Genomic DNA, 22,378 nt, shown 5'->3' on the forward strand with positions numbered 1-22,378 from the left:
TTATTGAGTCGCTCATTAAGGCCATTCGTTTGAGGGTGGTAAGCTGTTCTGCGATGACAAGTGCCACTGAGTCGCATCACTTCCTGGGTTAGAGCTAAAGTAAATACCGTGCCTCTGTCAGTTAAAACGATCGCAGGGGCACCGTGACGAAGGACCAGATTAAAGATGAAAAAGTTCGCAATATCAGTAGATGTGCCGCTGGGAAGAGCTTTCGTCTCACAATAGCGGGTTAGATAATCTGTGGCGACTATAATGTACCTGTTGCCCAATGATGACGTAGGAAATGGCCCGAGCAAGTCCATACCGACTTGGTGAAAAGGTACTCGCGGAGGAACAATAGGCTGCAGCAGGCCGGCCGGCTTGACAGGTGGTATCTTCCGACGTTGGCAATCACGGCACGTCCTAACATGGCACTGAACCATAGCGGGAAGCTTGGGCCAGTAGTACTTTTGTCGTAATCGTGCCAAGGTGCGCGAAAAACCTAGATGTCCGGCAGAAAGCTCGTCGTGACATGCCTGCGAAACGTCGGTACGGAGCGGCGTGGGGCAACCAGCAGATACTGAATGTCTGTGGAAGCGTAGTTTTACTTGTACAAGACGCCGTCACGCAAGCAGAACGACGATAGGCCACGCGTGAAAAGGCGAGGCGGCAATGAGGCGGTTCCTTCGAGGTAATCGATGAGGGGCCGCAGTTCGGAGTCATCTCGCTGCTGTTGAGCGAGATCTGGCGTCGAGAGAGCGCTGAGAAAGACGGAGTCATCTGTTTCACTTGAAGAACACGGGATAGGGTCTCGGGATAGGCAGTCAGCGTCACTGTGTTTCTTGCCGGGTTTGTACACAATAGTGACGTCGAACTCCTGTAAGCGGAGACTCCAGCGGGCTAACCTGCCTGAAGGATCTTTAAGGTTCGCTAACCAACAGAGTGAGTGGTGGTCGCTGACCACTCTAAACGGCCGACCATACAAATACGGCCGAAATTTTGTTACAGCCCACACAACTGCAAGGCACTCCTTTTCGGTCGTAGAATAATTCCCTTCGCAACGAGACAGGGTGCGGCTGGCGTAAGCAATCACCCGCTCAACACCTTCTTGCCACTGAACGAGAACTGCACCGAGGCCAGCGTTACTGGCGTCGGTATGCAATTCTGTGTCGGCCTCCTCGTCGAAGTGGCCAAGTACGGGCGTTGTTTTAAGGCGCTTGCGAAGCTCCTCGATGGCCCTTTGCTGCTCGTCGGCCCAGATGAAAGGCTGGTCGTCTTTTGTTAGTCGAGTCAATGGTTCCGCTATTTGGGAGAAGTCATGCACAAATCTCCTGTAATATGCACAGAGGCCCAAAAACCGACGCACGGACCTTTTATCAGTGGGGGTCGGGAAAGCAGCTACGGCAGCCGTCTTCTCTGGATCAGGGCTAGTTCCCTCAGCACTCACGACGTGACCCAGGAACTCGAGCTGTTGGAATGCAAAGTGGCATTTTTCTGGTTTTAGTGAGAGTCCGGCCCCGCGGATGGCATTTAGCACGGCCGTCAATCGGTTGAGGTGCTCTTCGTAGGTCGCAGAGAAAATGGCAACGTCGTCAAGGTAGACGAGGCACGTCTGCCATTTCAGGCCGGCTAGGACAGTGTCCATCAATCTTTGAAAGGTTGCGGGAGCGGAACACAAACCGAAGGGAAGCACCTTAAATTCGTACAGTTCGTCAGGAGTAATGAATGCGGTTTTCTTTCGATCACGTTCATCGACTTCGATCTGCCAGTACCCACTGCGTAGATCAAGCGATGAAAAGTATCGGGCGTGGCGAAGTCGGTCGAACGAGTCATCGATTCAAGGCGATGGATAGACTTCGTTTTTCGTAATTTTGTTAAGCCTCCTATAGTCGACGCAGAATCTGAGTGCTCCGTTCTTTTTAGCGACCAGCACAAATGGTGAGCCCCATGGATTTGTGGACGGCTGGATCACATCATCGCGGAGCATTTCATCAACTTGCGCCCGAATATCCACTCGTTCTTTCGGCGATACTCGGTAGGGGTGTTGGCGGATAGGGCGCTCGGTGGGATCAACTATAATTCGATGTTTGGTTACTGACGTCTGTTTCACTTTGGAAGTGACGGCAAAGCAGTCACGGTAAGTGTCCAGAATTGCTTGAAGGCGGCGTTTCTGGGCAAGAGACAAAGCTGGGTTCACGTCAGTTTGAACAGTATGTCCACTGCTCTCGGGAGGGTTCTCGTTGGCCAGCGAAAGGGCGCAATGGGCGGATCGCGCACGGACTTCGTCAAAATAAGCGATAGCTGTACCTTGCGGTAAATGGCGATATTCGGCACTAAAGTTCGTTAAAATAGTTCAGTTCGTTTATGTCTCAAGGCAAAGATCCCCCGAGCGACGCAGAGCGACGCTGAACAATAAATTCACGTTCGTTTCCGCGAGGCCTTGCAAGGCGGGGGGGTTGTCGCACTGCACTGTAACAAACAAGCTGGTGCGTCGAGGTAGAGTGACATGGCCGTCGCACACTCGGAAAATTGGCCTGACTGTGTAGTCGTCGCTGTGCTGTCTTTACTCGTCGGAAATTGCGCGGTGAGTGGAGAAAGTCACCATGAAGTCACGAAGGTCGATGATTGCGTCATTTTCTCTAAGAAAATCAAGGCCGAGAATCAGGTCCTTGGAGCACTCTGCTAGCACAACAAAGCAACACGAGAAAGTTACGTGGTGAATCTCGACGCGAGCGGTGCACACTCCGAGCGGCGTTATCACATGCCCTCTGGCTGTCCTTATCGGGGCTGCGTGCCAAGGAGTCAGGACTTTTCGCAGAATGGTAGCAAGGCCATGACTCATAACGCAAAAATCAGCTCCGGTATCTACAAGGGCAGTCGTGTTGTGGTTATCAACGACGATCGGTATCTCGGCGGAATGTAGCTCACCGTCGACAAAGTGCGGCGTGTCAGGGATCGTCGGGCTGACGACGGGTCGTTCGTTGCGTCGAATTACGGCGTCGAAGGTAACCATCTGTGATCGTCGGGAGGTCGTCGGACTCGTTGGTTGTGCGGTGCGTCGATTGGGGGCGTCGGAGGAAAGCTTCAGCGATCGTCGAAAAGTGGTCAGACTGTTCGTAGGAGCGAAGGGTCGGAGGTCGGTTTGTGTGATCGAATCGGTGAGCGGAGGATGTTGGTTGTAGTGTCCATCGACGGCGGCCCTACCCCAGAGGGTCGCCGTCTTCAGTTTTCCCGGTGCGGGCTTGGGGACTGCCTGAGGAAAGAACGGCGGCTGGTGGAAGCCTGTCTCGGCGGTGGTGACGAGGACTGGCGTCGCTGGAGGGACGCAGGTGGGACTTGGTCGCTGAGGTGTTGGTCGATGTCCCGAGGTCGTTCGCCATAAGGCGGTCGAGGGGCATCCGGGGAAAATCCGCGCAAGCCCATCCCACGGCACGGGCAGTGGCGCAGAACGTGACCGGCTTCGCCGCAGTGAAAGCACAAAGGCAGATTGTTCGGCGTGCGCCACGCGTGTGCTTTGCGAAGGGGTGGTCGAGCTTCAGGCACACCAGTTGAAACTGGATATTGGGGTGGAGGACGAGCGGGAGGAGCAGGGCTGCAGGGTGCCAATGGTTCAGGCGCAGGGGTATGCAACACGCTGTACGTCATGATCTGTGGCGCAGGCGGCTGGGGCGACGGTACTGATGGTACTGCTTGGCAGAGCTCTTCCCGCACAATATCCAAGATGCCCCCAACACGTGGATGTTGTTCGAAAGAGGGCAGCTTTTGCAGCTCTTCGCGCACGATGCTTCGGATAAGTTCGCGAAGGGCTTCCCTGTCGTTTCCGGCCATTGGCAGCGATGTTCGCAAAATGTACAAACCGCTGATTCATGGCACGCTCGATACTTGTTGCTTCTTTCGTAAAGTCAGCAACAGTACATGGAGGGTGACGTACAAGGCCAACGAACAGCTGCTCCTTGACGCCTTGCATAAGGTAGCGCAACTTCTTTACCTCCGACATGGACGGATCCGCCCGGTTGAAAAGGCGAGTCATTTCTTCCACAAACATGGCGACGCTTTCATTAGGCCGCTGTGCTTGGGACAGTAGAGCGATGACATGACGATGGGCGTGACTGTATGGCTAAAGAAGACAACTGCTTGCCGCCGCGATGATCCTCTGATGAAGCCTGGCCCAATATGCATTCGGACCACTTCTCCAAAATTCGATGGTCGAGACCCAGGCAAGTACCGTGTGGCATGGGAAGGAGTCATGGGTTCATGCGAGGTGGCGTCTTGTGTCTGTCACAGGTCGGCAAATCGGGTCAGTAGGGTCACGTTGTCATCTGCTCTCTCGCTGTGTCTTATGGTGTGGGTGGCGTCTCGGGTCAGTCTCCTCCGTCGTGTCTTGTGGTCGGGGCTGGGTACGGGGCGGAGGCACGGCAAAGCCTTATTGTGCCCGCAAGGCTGGGGACCAGCCATGCGGTGCCTCCTAACCATTCGCCGACGGCGCAAGTATTCGCAGGGCGCCAAAGCTCCGGACCAGGATGAGGGGGTGATGATGAAGTACCCCGCACCTCCAACAAATTATTACGAGGCGGCAGGCCGATGAAAACAGGAGAACAGAGGACAGAAAGATGTTCGATGACAGTGACATGACGTTTATTGAATTGTTGGCGGGCCTAGAGCGAGCGCTTCTGCCCGTGCCACTGTCCGCTTCTTCCTCCTCCCCGTCCGTATCAATACTTATGTACAACGATAAATAATTTTTCATCCTTAATAATGTAGCACTCTTGAAGCCGCGACATAAAGCAATGTTATTTATCCAAAACAGCGGAGCACCCTAATCAGATGGCACCTCAATTTCGACGCACTTCTTCGCCTTCCTACACCGGGTTCTCCATCTTCTTCATTCATCTAGTGTGTAGCATTTGCCCTCTCTCGGAAACGAAATCCTCCGGGAAGTCCTGCGTTCTGAGGACAACAAAACGTCAGGCGGGCAACATGCGACATCTCAGTTGTGACATCTCAGGCGGGCAACATGTGACATCTCGGATTAAACGCCTTACGGCCAGTGGGTCGTAAGGCGTTTAATCCGGTAATTCAGTTTCCTGAGTCTTAGAATCAAATATTGATCAGTGTAGCGTGCTAGCATTTTCTGTTGTAAACCGCGCTTTCTCATAGGTTTCCAAAGGTAGAGTAGGCAAAAGGGAGGCAGGTGATCTGGCAATGGTGGTCATACAGCGAGCTTTTGATAACGTCTTGTGATGCCAAATCCGTTGTCGGGCTATCCACCGCGCGTCTTCAGCCAGACAGAGTTTCAGCTAAGCGTTTGTCGTCGCGAGTTGAAAATGGGAGGATGGTGTCGAGGGTAGGTTGAGGAGAGCACGAGTACAGCAGGAAGAACGGGCTGTGTCCTGTGGTCTCATAATTGGCAGTGTTGAAGGTGTATGTGATGAACGGGACATCACAGTCCCAGGTTTTGGTGTCCGAAGCGAAGTACATTGAAAGCACATTAGTGAGAGTCCTGTTTGTGCACTCTGTTAAACCATTTGTCTGAGGTGGTAAGCGGTCGAATGTCAGAAATCAGAAGCATATAAACGGAGAAGTTTCTCAAACTACATTGGACGTACACTGGCGGCCTCTGCCACTTAGCAAAACTCTCGGGCGACCATGTCACAAGATGACTGAATGCTGAACAGAAAAAGAGACACTTGGTACGCCGTAGCGGCGAGAACTTCGGCTATGTCACAGCAGCCAGTAAGATGGTCCGCACATACACCAAACAACCAATGCCTTCTTGCGACTTTGGTAAAGAACCGAAAGGGCGAGTCCAATTTTCTCAAAAGGAGCCTTCGGCGGAGCTACAGAGTGAATCATTCCATAAGCTACAGGAATAGAACGTTTGTGTTCTGGCACTCGGGACAGAGAAGTCGATCGTGTGACGTATCCGTATGAGGCTTTGACCACATACATGTCACTCGTGTGACGCATCCGGTGCCAGTAGAATCGCTCCTTAGGGCTAGGCAAAGTTCTAGCAAATCCTAGGTGTGCCGAAGCTGGCTCGTCATGCATGGCGCGTTCAACAGAAAGCCGGAAGCTCTTTGGCACTACCAACAGGAACTGACGGCCAGTTTCTCTGAGTAAATCTTCTTGTATACCAGGATATCACTTAAACAAAACTGACTGTTTGAGTTTGGGTCCTGAGCAGCATTCAAGAACGGCTCCAGGTGCTGGTAACTGTGTTGCTCTGCTCGGATGGCACGAGTATCGGGAAATCTTATAGATAAAGCAGCGATGTAATTGTCGAAGTGGTCCGTGTCACATCCCGTTGTGGGAAGCTGCAACCGGGAAAGGCAGTCCGCATCTGGGTGCCATCGGCCACTCTTGTAGGAAATCGTATAGTCGTGTTCTTTTAAGCGAAGTGCCTAGCCGGCCACGCGACCGGAAGGATCACTGAGATTGAGTAGCCATCATTTGGAAATGGTGATCGGTTACTACTACGAATGTCCGTTTCTGGAAGTAGCAACGAAACCGCTGCACGGCAAAAACAACCGCAGAACTCTCCTGTTCGGAGCGGATGCTGTTGCGCTCAGTCTTGCTTGCAGTCCACCTTGCGTAAGCAATCATATGTCCGCGGTCGTCATAGCGCACAACGAGGACAGCTACGATGCCTACACTATTTGCGTCAGTAGGCACTTCCATTAGAACAGAAGGACTGAAGTGCCAAAAGATAGGATGCGATGTTAAGAGGAAATTTTGTGGCCGGAAAGACGAGTCACACTCAGATTTTGACTGGAATGGAGCGTCTTTATGATGTACGCACTTGAGCCGATACGCGACATCTGCAAAACGAGGGATGAATCTTCGTAAATAGGAGAAACTGTCACGAAAAACTGCCGAGCTCCTTCATATTCCGAGGTTGTTGAAACTCGGCGACGGCTACTGTCTTCTGATAATCAGGCCAGAATTCCTCATCATCGACGAGGTAACCAAGCACCAACGACTGTCGCTCTCTATATCGGCCCTTCTTTGATATCATAACGAGACCAGCTTTGCGCAATATTTCCAGCACAAGCACTAGGCGTCTTTGTGCTCGTTCAGTGTCCAGGTAAAGCTGACTACAGAGTCCAGATAACACATACAGACCTCCCATATGAATCCACGTAGTATAGTATCACTGCATATTTCACATATCACTGGCAAAAGTGCACAATACTGAAGTGCATAACATTAAAATCAAATAGTCCATCGGCAGTGATGAAGGCGGTCTTCCCTTTGTCTGCAAGGTGCATCGGAATCTGCCAGTACTCCCGACCGCAGATCTAGATAAAAACTGACGATGCAGAGTAAAACGAGTCAATGGCGTCATCAAAGCGGGGAAGCGGTTAGATGTCCTTTTAGTGACATACTTAAGGCGGCGGTAACCTACACAAAATCGGCAGGTGCCATCACCCTTTTGCAACAGAATTACTCGAGCCACTGTACGAATCTTGAATGACAATCCGCTTTAACACTTCACGAACTTTCTCATGGATTACGTCGTGTTCGGACGGTGCCACACGGTACAGTGCTCTCTAAATTGTTACATATATGCAGTGTCAATGCGATGATTGATTCGCAACCCATGAAATGAGCCTGAGCTCATGGCCTTCGCGAGTTCAAAAATGTATAGATACTTCTATAAAAGAGCTTCCAAAGCGTCATGCTCTGTGCATTAGGAGAATTACTCATCATTCTAAGGATTTGAGCATTTACTTGAGATGCTGCGTCATGCTGCTCTGGTGCATCCGTAATCAAGGCCCCTGATATTGACACATCTTTACTAGAAGAATGGACCTTCATGCCAGCTGCTAAAAATGTGTCTGAGAGAAGCAATTAATGGTCCACAATCGCATGCAGCCCTGAGTTACCGACACACACAAAAAAGATGTATTCGTGCAGTTCTAGCAAGTAGGCGTCAGGGTGGCAACAAAACTTTCAGTGGCATGGCAGGAAGACGCAATTGGAACGCACTCTACAGGCAACGGGGGCACAACAGTATCGTCGTACGCAAAAAGCACGTCATCATAATGATTTCTTGAAGAAATGAGGCGGAAAGTAGAATTCAGCACTGATCTCGCCCGTGCGGGAATACAAATTTACGCCACACATCCGCCGAAAATCGATACCAAGAATTACATCTTGCACGGTGTGGTGCAGTATGAAGGATTCGCCGAAAACACGGTTCTTCAAAGACACACTTTGGCACATCACGCATTAACAGGGTACACCAAATGAACACTAAAGCTGCAAAACTTGCATTTCTGTCCCAAGAAAATATTAATTTGGGTCCCAGCAAGTTTTGAAACGGTAAGCGCATAATCAAAATCGCTGAACCCGTTTCCACTATCGCCAGTGTGAATATACCGTCAATAGAAACAGTGATCTTATTTTGGAGCATAGTGACGGAAAGAGGCCTTTCTGCGAGCAGTGATCATTCTCTATCTTTGTCAGCTCGATAGACCGCGGCGCCTAGTTTGCCGGAGGTGGTTGCTGGGGGCAACGCCGCGGGGACGGCGAACAGCGGACACACAATGCGGGTTGTGGGATACGATTTCGGTAGAAAGTCAGGGAGTAATTTCGTACGCCACCGGACTGAAACTGGCCGTGTGGAGCAGGACCCATTTCTGAGGTGAGTCAACTGAGTGATCATTAGTCATGCCTGAGTACATTGGTCGGTAATACCACGATACTGGACGACGGCAACATTGCCTTGAGATATATCCGCCATATCGCACCGGTAACGGACGGGAGCAGGACAGCGAAGGGTTTCGTTCTTAAAGGACTGAATGTCAGGCTATCGTTAATAGCCAGGCTCGCGGCTATATGTAAATATTGGCGGTCACCTAGGTATTGTGGGTGAAGGTCATTAGGCTGATCAGGATGCCTAAAAAAACGGCTTGCGAATTGTTGCAGTGACCGTTCGTTGAAAGAGGCAGGGTGTGCAGTGTGAACAGAATATTTAGGCTGCAATTGCAGCTTGTAGGCGATTTGGCACGGTGAAGATGGACGGTAGGCCACTGGTGAACTGTACCACCTAAGGGAATCGAGCCGAAGGAGCTATTCACGAACGCTTCTTCAAATGGTCGAAGTTAGAGCCATAAAGACATGCTCGTCAACGCTGGAGACGTTTGGCACATTGGTCTGCCTTCCAAAATTAGGCGTTACTCGACGGGTCTGCAGTGCTTACGGATGTGACAAATTACGGATGTGACAAAGGACCGCGGAGACAGTGCATATAACATCGTTGGCGATGAGAATCTTGTAGACATCATCTGCAGTGCCCTTCAAAAGATGCCCGAATTTTTCCTCTTCCGACATGCGAGATCGATTGCCTTGCACAACTTGATGATCTCTTCGGTGTGGGTAGTGCACGTTCCACCGGTTACTATGTGCGAGTGTCTGCTTGGCCAGTTTCCTGCGCGCTGAGGGGCCGCCGAAACACTTTTATTGCGAACAAAACTACGCCAGGCTTCGGCGCATCGCGTAGTCCGTGGCCGCAGTCACGAATGACCTCACACAGCCGCGAAGAAGAGAAATGCTCGGTCACCCGCAGCTAATGCTTTAGCTCCATATTCGGCTCAGCAGCGTTGAACCCTTTTCATTTTTTAAGTTCAGTGACATAGCGCTTCTATGCCTCCGGCGTGTCCTCATGGCTTTCAAATCATATAAGGGCAATGTCGGCAAGGAAGAAATAAAACGTTGTCGTGCTAAGTAGAGGTGTCCCAAGTGTTATCCATCCTTAGTGGCAGAGCCAACGTCAACACCCCTCTCTCGCTGCGCCAGCGGAAGGGCGGTGCTCCCCGTATTATCAATAATGGCCAGACGCCGCCTGAGAGCCAGAACCAGTCGGCGGCTGCTAGGTAACGAGCAGGGCGGAAGTCCATCAAGTAGGCACCTACGACGAGCTTCCAGGTGCTAGTCAATGGCGGATCGATGATGAGTGATCGAAACTGCACTCTCCACCAAAATGTAACACTCTTGTCAACACTAAAGCAATACTGTGACAAAACAATGCTGCACCCGAGCGAGACAGCACGTCAACTCCTGCACAAGTCTTTCTCCTCCTACACCAAGTTACTCATGTTCTTCATGCATTTAGTCAGTAAAAATAAGTTTACATGATTTTAAATGATCTTGAATATTTTCCATAAATCAGTGCAAAGCAAACCTCTTAAGGGATGTATAAAATATAACGCTACTGCTTCTGTTGCAGGTCAGCCCATGGCGAAGGCGATGATTCTGTTGACCGCTTAGCTCGCGCATTTAGTGCTAAAATTGTTTAGACGAAAAAGTGTGTTAATCTAGAATGAAGGTATCTGGTTTTGAAGGAGATTGGAAAATACAGGACGGCTTCAATAACACCAAATGCTAGCAGAGCAACATCGCGTGACAGGTCCCTCCGCAGTAATTACGTGCACGAATAAATCGTCACTGCCATCTCACAAACGAAGTTAAATACATTTTTCTACACGCAGAACACAAACCATTTTGAAAATATAATGCACGTCTTGGTGTTGATTGACGTCTGACATTGAGCGCCATCTTAATTCTTGAACATACGTTCTCGTGTTCATGTGCATCCTGCAAGATTCTTTCCTATGTGTTGCTTTACATTGCAGTAGATACCGCCTTTTTTGGGAAACTTTTATTGACACGTTTTAGAGTCTGGATTTGGAGACAAATGCTGCGGCGGCGTCTTTCGCAGTTTATGGTAATTCATAATAGTTCAAGAAAACACAAATGGTTTTGTAAAGCACCATTGCACTTAGGTGTCTTGACGCACCACACTCTCGCCCAGCGCTTGTCCAATTCAGGAGACTGGGTTGACAGTAACCTCTGAACCAATGCGACAATTTCGTAATCAGGATGAAAACGAGCAGGCAAGTGGAATCTGGCGGGTTATAAGGTAAACATCAATTTAGTAACCCGGATAACTGACGTCACAATATCGCAGGACATGTTCACATAGCTAGGTAATTTAACAGGGGTTGCTGTACGGGTGCTACATCATCCACCAAATGCGTAACCTTTACCGAAACCATATTAAGAATCACGTTTGAAGAAAGGATGACACTGTCAATTAAGTTGAACTGTGATCACATGGAATCAAACAGTCGCAATCTTGATCGCGAACATTTCTGGATAAGACATTTTTGAGGCCTGACGGCAACACGTACAATACAGGCGGCAGCAGCCCTAAACACTTCATGAAACTACGTCCACGGTAATTAATCTATATGCAGCTCCTTTTGTAGCCCTTTAAATTATTCCCACCTCTTCATACTACTAATGATCACGGCTAATAAACTATAGTTACTCGCAATTAATAAAGACCAATACATAGTAATAGTGTCTATTGCCAATAAGGCAGTGCGGACGCAACAACTTGTTTATTTTGTTTATAGTCCCCAAAATTTTAATTTCTCTTTTTGATTTCAGCCTGCAAATTATGAGAAAAGGAGAGGAGGCTGCACAGGAAGGAGTTCACGGTGTTCTCTCAGAGTCAGCAATAGGTCGGAAATCAAATACGAATGATATCGCTTTGAGAAGCGAAAAGAAAGTGTCCCTTTTCCCGAAGGCTGAAATCATTGGACATATCGAGAGTATTCGGAAACTAATCGTTGAATTAACTTGATTGGCGGTGTTTGGTTCTGTGCCCATAGGAGATACTTACGGTCCTATATATTCTGGGGGTGACATATTTGTGATTTATTTCCAGGACAAAGGATTTGCTTTGCCAACACTGAGTGTTTAAAACAATAGAATATTCTGAGCGAATCGGCTCACATATATCCAGGCGATATAAAATGATTTTTTAACATTTTGCATCTGTACTTTTCTTCTTTTTGCAGCATCACACCTACAAGTACAGGGGGCGAATGTCTACCAGACAAATCCTGTACCATGGACGGAACAATATCCAACCTTCTGGAGCATACTCAACAAGAGGTATCCGAGCAGGTATGGAAGCAACCTCAGCATAGATTTCATTTCAACGAGCAAGGGAAAACGCATCACCACAATTGCAAAGCCTCCAAACTGGAAGCAAGGTAAAAAAAGGTCTAGAAGTTTATTGGAATTAAGATTGGTTTCTCTTTCCCTGCGTAATATGCTCTTCAAATTAGGAACATATACCGCGAGATAATTCCTTGTGATGAAAGAGAGAGACGAAGTTTACATGTAATGCACGTTTTTGGTGTGATTTATATAACAAAATCAGCTCTCCTATGTTCTTCAAAGAAGTAAAGACTCGGTGAAGATATGCAGCCGCAAACACAATTAATTCAAATAGGCTAGGACAGGCTTTGAAATGGAAGCTAAGCAGACAATAAAAACTGCGAGTCCGGAACACAATAAAAACAGAAACAGAGTAGAGTGCACTTTTGCGTTTCAACCATAGTTGCTTGCTTGAAACGAAAAAAAGAAGCATACAGGTCGAAAAGCACATACAATTACTCACGAAAATGAAAAGAGGTATAGGGCAGGCTAAGTAGGCCACATCGTACAAAATGGCAGGCAAATAATGAAATATTTCACTACTGAACTATGTTTCGGTTGGAAGTACAAAATTACAACCCCGTCTTTAATGTGTGCGAATGTATATAGTCGATGCCCGCGCTCTTTGAATGAGAGTCCTTATGGACTTCAGGTCCGAAGAGACTGATAAGCTCGCCTCGTGGCCTTTTCTCTTCGGCTGATCTATTTTACCTATGGCTGGATTTTCTGTCAGACTCGCACCTAATGGTATATGGATGCACACATGTCACTGAAATAATATTACAGCAAAAATGTCGAGCTTGTATCATTTAAAATAGTGAAGATTAGGAGAAACCCCAATTCCAGCCATGTGAGGTGCCACTGCTCTATTCTTCAGAGCACCATCGCGTGTACTGGGGATGTGCCTTGTTATGCCACGAAATGCTGGGGTGTAGCGATAACCGGGTATAAGAACCTAGACAGAGTCTGGAAATTCAAAGGAGTTTGGGGAGAGACGGTTGTGAGTGGAACATCATATCGATTATTCTTAGGCATACTGGCAGTCATACCAATTGTTTTGTTCTGTTCATTGAGCTATGCTGCACATTTCGGAAATTTCTTTAGCTAACACCACTATTTTTCAATTTGTACCTGGTATCCACAAAACTTGAGCTAAGGTTTCAAAAATGAAAGGTGCCTCAAACGCGAATGTGACCGAGTACAAAACATTTGCACTGGACACACACCAGGGATGCAAATTCGGAAGTCAGCTGTCTATGCTGCTTTAAATGTTGCTTAGTCTCAGTAGCATAGGGGCAGAGCCGTAAATTGCTTTAAAGGGAACGAAAAGAACAGTGATTGCCACATTCCTCGGTAGACATCTGAATTTCTGTGTAAGGGAAAGTAGGAAGGTGGGTGTGAATGAAAAGAGAAAGAGGAGCGGTAGTCGCGTACTGCGGATTAATTTCGACCATCTGGTGACCCCTAACGCGTACTAATACGGCACAGCACACGGACGCCTTTGTGTTTTACCTCAAATTAAAAGCGGCCACCGCGGGTGGGCTGGAATCTGGGTGCCCTCATTCCGAATTGAGTGCTTAGCCACTGAGCTCAACCAATGGCCTTGTATTTATCATCATCATCAGTCGCACTATACCCACAGCAACGGCCAACGGCGCTCCCATATCTCTCTTAATAACCCGGTTGCAAAGTCCGCAGTTGCCCATTTATATGTGTTTCGGCGCACCTGTCGGAGAAAACACCACAAACGGAGCAGCCGAGAAACTTCTAGTAGCAAAAGCGGGCAACTACGCAGTGGGAGCCGCCACCAGGATGTTCAACTGGAATTTCTTCGGGTTCGGGTTCACGCCTATCAGATTCGGCTTCGGTTTTGTCTCCAGGGACACATTTCGTTCCTGTTCGAACTGGTTCGTCCCTGCCCGAACCGGTTGAAATGGGTTCAAACTGACAGAGAAAAAAAAACTTCGAGTATTTTCTTCACTTCACTTTTTTTGAAATACTGAGCTTTCTTTTCTGTTCTAGTTATACTAAAAGCTGAAAATTCACATAGTAGTTCATACATTGTCATTGTCATGTAACGGTCTTCACTGGATGTAAGGACTCAGCAAAGACAAAATGAGTTATGAGTGACCGATGATTAGAGCAGAATGGGGGAAAAAATATTTTTATGGACATTTAACCAATTAAAGCGTTCACACGTCGAAAGAAAGTAAAAGAGAATAAATTTTTCTGCTCCGCTTTTCACCTACACAGAATTTAACATGAATTTTATTTTAGATTGAAAGATCATCTACTCGATTTGCAACAATGTGTCGTCCGGCTCCCACTAAATGACTTTGAAATCAAATCAAGGTCGAACCAAGCACACTCTCCATGAGTAAAGATGTGTAGAACGTATGTGTGATTATATCCGCGTTTTCGAACGCAAAGCACCTATGTGTTCTGGCCAGAAAGTTGCTGACAACACCAGGTATTGGGATTGGAGTCATTATCGTAGTTTGTGGACGTTGCCGCAAAACGATGCATTCCCCGTCTTGTTGCGCGTCATGACATCTTGCTTTGGTACCCTAAATGCATTCCTCTAGAACAACTTTCGCATGTTTAGTCGCATAATTTTCAAGCATGAAGTGACATCATGGCAGCACCGTATATTTCATTTTTGACTCAGTAAATGCTGGCATGCTTTTGACTTGCCATCTTAGAAAAACTGAGGGAAGAGGACATTTTCGAGTGTTGTTGACGTCATCCGGGTTTGATGACAAAAGAGGACGTACTTCTTTCCAGAAAATGCTGTCTCGATTCTGACTTGGGTAGATTCCACAGCAAAACGTATTGTATCTAGCGAATACAGTTCTGGATGCTGCAACGTCTACACGCATAATTTCTATACACTAGAGTCACCTTTTCAAAACTGTGGACCAGGTTCTGTGCATTTTCAATTTTGAGAGCACTGCCATGTCTCCGAGTTCTTGCAGGCAGTCTTCTCTATTCATAGAAACACTTCAAGCTCATGCTCAGCTTGTAAGCGCTTAGGGTGGAGATGCTGCTGTGCTTTTATCGATACTTGATTACTGCCGGTGATCTTACGAAGCCGCGGCCATACGGTGACCGAATGCTAGTTTGGCTCGTACCTTTCCTGGTGGGTCTATGTATTGCGATATCGAGGGTCTCAAGTTGTGTTCATCGACTTCTCAACTAATGCCGTTACCTCCTCAGCGTTTTCCTTAGGGTCAAGCCCATGTCCCTTCGTTTCGCTTGACCTCGTTCTCTCCCTGCTTTTCAAGGTTTTTTCCCAAACTCACCCGTCACTGCGCAATCAATAGGAAAGTTACTCATAAATTTCATATTCTCTCAGTAGTGCACCCCTAGCTTTCAGCACCGCATTTTTTTATTCTCTTAGGTAGGAGAGCACTTTTCAGATCCTGGGTAAGCAGTCACGTGACACAATGGTGATGTAGCATATACGTCACGTACACTTATCTCGTGGAGTTTCTTTTTTCTTTAGAGGGGCGTAATGTTCAGTCAAAAAGCGCGATGCGGAAGACTGAAAAGTGAGCACCGACTCTGCATTCCAAACTTTCGCTCTTGTTCTTTTCTTCCGGTTGTTTGGCGGGGTGGCTGGCATTCGAAACGACTCAGGGACTCGGAGCTGTGAGTGCTTTTTCGCAGCGCTATGCAGGAATTGTCTGTTTGGTTCCCAATTTGTGATGAAAACAAGCACGACTACTGACCGTATGCAGGGCCGCAAATATTCTGAGTACTTGCACGTCAGTTATTTGCACGCACGCGTCCCCAAACACAAGCAGTTATGTACTGGCGCAAAAGGACTGCTTAGACTGAGAACATCTTCTAAGGGCGAGAAAACATCTTTGTTTGGAATTAGGCTGTGAAATTATACAAGATGTTGCTTAGTTTATAGAAAGACACTTTTCCGTCACTATTGTTGTTTCAGTTAACCTACGTAATTCGTAATGTACAAAACGGTGCATTGAGCTCTGTGCTCTAACGCACCGCGCAAACAGTCGATGGGTGGATGGGTGGAATATTGGAGCGTTCCTTTTGTAACGGGGCGGTATCTGTTGCTATCATGCTCGTTTTTTTCCTATATCTTAAGTATTGTTTTAGATCGGTTAACTATACCATGATTCTATTAATTAAATTTGTGTTTCTGGCTTACTAACATTATAGTACTTTTCTGCTTTTAAGTCACCAATCTTCCAATCCTTCTTGCTAGCTTTTACCGCGGGTTCATTCACCCCGCCTCTGGTAACTCTAAACCACGGGCCTCATAAAGACGGACTGCGCCTGCGTAGACTTCTGGATGGATACCATCACATTCGAGTTAATGGTTAATTGTTTCTACGAATTTACCACATACTCCACTTATGTAGGCTTCAGCGTTAAAATTTCTTTTTGTAGCAGCGTGTTCTAAGGCACCCTTATCTAGCTTCAAAAAGTAGGGCACTACCTCTTGAGTTATCAAAGAAAGCTTCCTTCTTGATCTGCCTTTTCCCCTTTCGGTATAGTTCTATACTCTGTTTCTTTTCCACAGAATTTATCCAATTTTTATCTTCTGTGTTTTTCACCTGTTGCTTCACGCGCTTTATTATTGTCAAAGCAATACTACTTGCACTTTCAAGCCGTTGCCGCACCGTAGCGGTGCCACATTGACCTTTCGCGTGACCTCTGCGGGACGTCACGCCGAAGAGCTGGGAAACTATCTCGCGCCGTCTGCGAGCAGTGGCGGTGCCACTACCGGTGGCCTAACTCCCGCGCTGTCCGCCAGGAGCGCAACAGATGTTGTGACGTCACGCCAAAGAGATGGGCGACCATCTCGCGCCGTCTGCGAGTAGTGGCGGTGCCACCACCAGCGGCCTAGCTCCCCCGCTGTCCGCCAGGAGCGCAACAGGTGTTGTGACGTAACGCCGAAGAGCTGGGCGACCATCTCGCGCCGTCTGCGAGTAGTGGCGGTTCCTCCGCCGGCGGTTTAACATCTGCTTCGACGATGCCACCTACCGCTAGGGAAGCTCGTCGCAATGAGTGTAAGAGACAGCAGCGAGCTACAGAGACGGAGGAACCGCGTATCCATGTCGTATCCAGAGTGAATAATTGTATAACCACCACAGTCTAACCATAACAAGCACATCCATAAGCACCACCACCAGCCGAACATTGGCTGAACCTGGGCGTTGCCATGGGTATTACTTTCGCAATCTACCGGGCTTAAGGAATCTAAGCCTCTGCCATTTTTTTTTCGTCTTTGTGACGAGCATACTTACTGGTTAGTTTCATAGTTCTTTTCCTCCATTGTGAGTCAACGCATTTTAGGTATCGGTTTTGAATACTCTAGCTGCCCATCTGTTACTGTCTAATTTCCTCAGGCGTTCCTCGTAAAATACACTCTGAGCTACCTGTACTTCGAACGATGCCCAGCTCATATCTCCCTGTAGCGCCTCACTTGTGTTTTTGCCGTAGGCACCTAGTGCCAATCGTCCGACAGCTCTCTGATTTATTTGTAATGCGACTGTACCTCCACTTTTAGGCACAAAACCGCATTTCCGAAAGGAAGCCTGGTCACCGTAATTCCTTTCCAAATACCTCTCAGCACCCGACACCTGTTGTATCCCCAAAATGCCCTATGCTTTATTATCCCGGCATTTTTTCGCCATTTAACCCTTAAGTGATTGCTCATGCTTTTCGATATATTCTTATTGGAAGGGCACAACGCAAAAAGGCACGGGACGAAAGGAAGAAGACGCACACACGAGCGCTAGTGTGTACGTTTTCTTCCTTTCACACCGGGTCTTTTTGCGCTGTACCCTTTCAATTTGAATCAATACCAACTCCCCCAATTATATATTCTTTTTCGATGTATGCCAATCCTTCGTTTAACCATACCCCGAGATTTTTATATTCTGCTACTCTGGCTATTTCATGGCTGTGTATTTTAAGACCTTGATCAGTTGAGCCATTGAAAATTATCAGACGCGACTTAACAAACTTAAACCTAGAGCGTCCGCCGTACTTAACTATAATTTTCAAGTCTTCCTGGCTGTCTGCTAATAGCACAATATCGTCTGCATACATTAATTCGGTGAGCCGCTTCTCTACCACCTTTCTGCCTAATCTATATGACATGTTGAAACCCAGGTTACTTTCTTGTATCCTCCATTCAATATTTATCATATAAAACATGAACCACAACGGTGATAGAGGACAACCTTGTCTCAAACCTTTGCATACTTTGATAGCTTCCGTATTTCTTATCTCTTCAGATGTAATTTATACTTTGTTATCCCGGTATATATTTCCTGTAAGAAATCGGTTATCTCATGACTGATACCTTCTTCTTTTAATATGTTCCACAGGAGTTCCCTGTTTACGCTGTTGTGCGCCCCATTTATGTCGAGGAAGGCCAAGTACAATGTTCTATTTTTCACTCTAGATATTTCGATGCATTGGGCAAGCACGAACAGGCTATCATCTAAGCGCCTATCATTTTTAAAGCCTTTCTGAAGTTCTCCGAGCATCTTCGTACTTTGTACGCTTGATTGCATATTTAATTTCACCGCTTCATGGCAAGACTGTATATAACAGATGTTATCGTAATGGACCTATAGGATTTTACGTGCATTCTATTGCCTTTTCCTATAAAAGTACAATTCAGTTTACTCTGTCGGCAGGTGCCCGGAATTTTCTTATTCGTTATGCATGTTTCAGAATATTTTAACAACGTTTCCCTACTTCTTCAACCAAGTTCATTAGACAGCTTCATCGAAATTTCATCTATTCCTGAATATGTGCTTTAAGGAATATTTTTTCTGCCTTTTCCAGTTTATATTGGTCAGTTCTACGCTGCATTGTATTCGGCATTGTGTGCCTTCCTGATTTGCGGAGATTACCCTATCGCGGCTCCTAAATGACTCGGCTATAACTGATGTAATGTAGTTCACTGAGTTGTCTCCTTTTAAACAATTTCCCTCGTTATTGTGAATCTGGTCCTAGTTACTTTAATTTGTTTCACCTAGCCAGCTTACATGGTCACAGAATTTGCTTGGTCTGCCTCTGGAGGCATCGTTTATTTCAGCCATCCAGCGATGGGTGGGGTGCTTTATTTTACTTCGGACGATGGACTGTACATCAATTTTTTTTTCCATATGATTGCCATTTTTTGTCTATTCCTTCCTAAGATACCTGCGCTTTCTTGGCCTCTCGGTGTTGCCTAGAAGCTGTCCGTCGTTTTTAAATGGCTTTTCTGATTTCCTTATTCCACCAGCTCCGTTTCTTTCTATTTCCATCCCAGCGGCTTGTTACCTTAACTTCCTTAATTGCTCTCCTTTTAAGTAGCTCTACATATCCATAATCCCAGTCTTCCATGGGGCTTTTCTCTATTGCTTCCTCTATGTCTGCTGCTATCTGCGCTATTTGATCGCCGTTTATTTTGCGTTTACCTTTTGTCTAAGTTACATTTCTCTTTTCATCAAGGGCCCCATCTGCAAACTAATACGTTTATGATCACTTCCCAGACTACACACCCCTTCTTCGTCTATTTCCATTTGTGTGAGCTTGCTATAAATTCCCTGCGACATTAGAAAGCAGCCAATAGTCATCTGCCTGTTCACGAATTCCCACGTGATTTGTTCCTCAAATTTAGTTTCGCTATTTACAATAACTAATTTGTGTCTCTCACAAATATCTAGCATTAGCTTCCCGTTACAATCCGTGTATCCGTCCATATCGTCGAAGTGGCCTTTCATGTAGCCCAGTAAAATAATATCGGCCCCGTCTCCAAACTGGCTTATATCGTCATTGAGACATTAAATGATACCCTTGTTTTCCTGCCTGCATTGGTGTCCTGTTCCTAAATAAGCTACCCCTAGCCATGTAAACGTCATAATTCTCGGATATGTTTTTTACAAGATGAAGTTGTTCTTTGCCAATTTGTTCCTTGGTGTATCAACACACCTATCCCTCCTCCTTTTTTCTCCGTTCTCTTTCTGTAGCACCCTTCCTAGACGTAGCCTTGTATAAACGATGGATATTTTAGATCCACGAGATGAGTCTCCCAGAGAGCGTACACACCTACTTCGTCGTCCTTCAACTGCTGTTCTATCTCTGGCCATTGCGCTCTCTTTCTACCCCCTTGCATCTATATGAAGCTGGTCCTAGTGTTGAATTTCTTTTTTGTACATTTCTTCCTGGACCTCCTCTTTGACATTTTGTTGTGCTCAGCCTCCCTTATTACGCTTTCTTTTGCTTCATTTCTAACTACCCCTGCGCGCGGAGCTCCCGCGACCCCTTAAAAAGGCTACTGCTATAGCCCAGGTCGGTAGAGCTGCTACGGCTCGGGCCAAAGCAGGCCATATCTATCTGCTAGGAAGAAAAAAAGGAAGAAGCTTGCATACTGCAATCTACTTTGCTGAGGGCTTCTCCAAATCTTCACTGGTTTGAAACAACTCTGCCTATGTTGGCTGGCCTGCCCCCCCCCCCCCCCCTCCTTTCCTCATTTCCGCGCTGCTAAGATGAACAAAAGAAAGCGTGCGTGCTGCTGTGTGTTTTGCTCGCAGGGTGGCTAGACACTTCCCCTCGTCCAGCGCGACGCCGCGCACCGACGGCAAAGTGCCTGCATTCTTCCTTTCCGCGCACTGTGCTTCACAGACAGCTTGCCCACACCCCCTAGATAACTCCCTCCAGTAGAATGAAAATCAAAAATAGTATTGACAGGACACGCAGGAATGGCATAGATCCTGCGTCAGTTTTGTGTCACGGGACTCTGTGCCCAGTACCTGCAAAAATATCCTCTCGTCTCAGGTATTTGCATCAGGGATTTTGAATAGAGCGACGAAACACATTCTTTTTCAGCACCGTAGATGTATGTACTGAAACAGCATACCAAATAGAGCTCGTTAATAAGTACTTCTACCAATAATTCCATTCTGCTATTTCTCCACTCGGTCTACACATTTCAACATCGAAGCTTCACTACTGGCATAGTCTATTTTGCCAAGGGAAACAAAACAAGCAGCCATCCTTAGGGACAAAAGGAACGAAAAATGAAAGAGTAAACCGACCTATGAAATCATCTTCGGGATAAGCGCAGCTGCAACTCAACAACACAGCGGTTAATTGTTGCTCAAGGCGTAGTTCCCATTATCAGCGTCAGCTTATGTCTTAAGTCTCGGTCAACCAAATTGCATCTGCAGGCGTCGCAATGTATGCGGCTGCTATCCACGTATTCTATGAATCATTTCGATGGCGTGGAGAGATAAGAAATTAAAATGACCTCAGACATTTTTAGCAGATTCTTTTCGTTTTATTTTGAGTTGACATTCTTATATATTAATTTATCAAAATGCTACCTCAACTCACTAATTGTATGCTATGTTTCACAACCTAGGAAGGCACTCGAAATGGTCAACTTTCTCCTTTAAGCCATTGCGCTATTGAGCAGCGCAGCGGCCACTCGTCTCCTTGATGAAATGTAGCCCTTCACCAGATTGGTGCTATGCATGTGGCAATATAGCTTTCTTATTGACATTTTTGTGCAAGCGGCAATTTTTCAGTTTGGTTGTGGTATTTGTGGTATGCAGTGGCACTTTGGAAATAAGTTTGAAGGCCTTTTACAAGCAGCTATAAAAAATGCAAATAAGTTGCTAGTAAAAGTGCGTGAGAACCTTATCGCGAACCTGTTCGGAATGCTTCCTCCTTTTTCAGTTTCGGGTTAAACTCCATAATGATGGAAAAATTTTGGTTCGGTTCCGTTGCGGTTTCGCCGAAAATTCTAGTTCGGTTCCTGTTTTCGGTTGAGATCCGGTTCCGGTTTGACACCCTGACCGCCACCCTGTGCCTCATCACCTCCGTCAACATGGGCAAGAAGCAACGGTGGCCCACGCATGCAGCACAACACATGGGTCCGCTCCTCCTCACATCGTGTCCTTGAGAAGACTACGCGTGCAGACCTTGAATTCCGGAAAATCCAGGTCTCTCAAACCAGGCAGAAGAGAAAAGCGTAGATCGCGAGACCTGTGGGGTTTGTGCACTCGACCAAGATCCTTTCCCCAACCTGAAAGTTTCAGTCACGGGTATTTAATACTTAATCGCCTGGCGACCGCCGGTTTGGGACGAAGCTCACACAACAGTAGAGGGCAGGCACCGGCTATACGAAGACCTGAAAAGCGAGCTATGAAATCTTGTGTCCACTTGCCAGCTCATAGATTTCCGCTTAGTTTTTAGTCAGCTTATGTTGTGCACGTGGCGTTGTTTCTATTTTTGTAGATACTTTTCAGAATTTTTTGTTCTTATTTTTCATAAGCTATCTCGCCTTTGTATGTTTCTCGTCCTTCGCCTTGCTTTATGTGTGAAATATACGTCTTCTGCCAAATCG

At 47.0% G+C, this 22,378-nt stretch overlaps 1 protein-coding gene across 1 annotated transcript in view; it reads left to right on the plus strand.

The window, feature by feature from the left end:
* Window positions 1-22,378, plus strand: part of LOC146188359 (cell-death-related nuclease 7-like) — a 116,346-nt gene that overhangs the window by 62,580 nt on the left and 31,388 nt on the right. The window contains exon 5 of the mRNA XM_084603750.1: window positions 11,850-12,047. Coding sequence (XP_084459876.1) covers window positions 11,850-12,047 — 198 coding nt within the window. The remainder of the gene's footprint in view (window positions 1-11,849; window positions 12,048-22,378) is intronic.

The sequence above is a fragment of the Amblyomma maculatum genome, chromosome 5 (genome assembly GCF_055883805.1).
Source record: "Amblyomma maculatum isolate TAMU_Amacu chromosome 5, ASM5588380v1, whole genome shotgun sequence".
NCBI lineage: Eukaryota > Metazoa > Arthropoda > Arachnida > Ixodida > Ixodidae > Amblyomma > Amblyomma maculatum.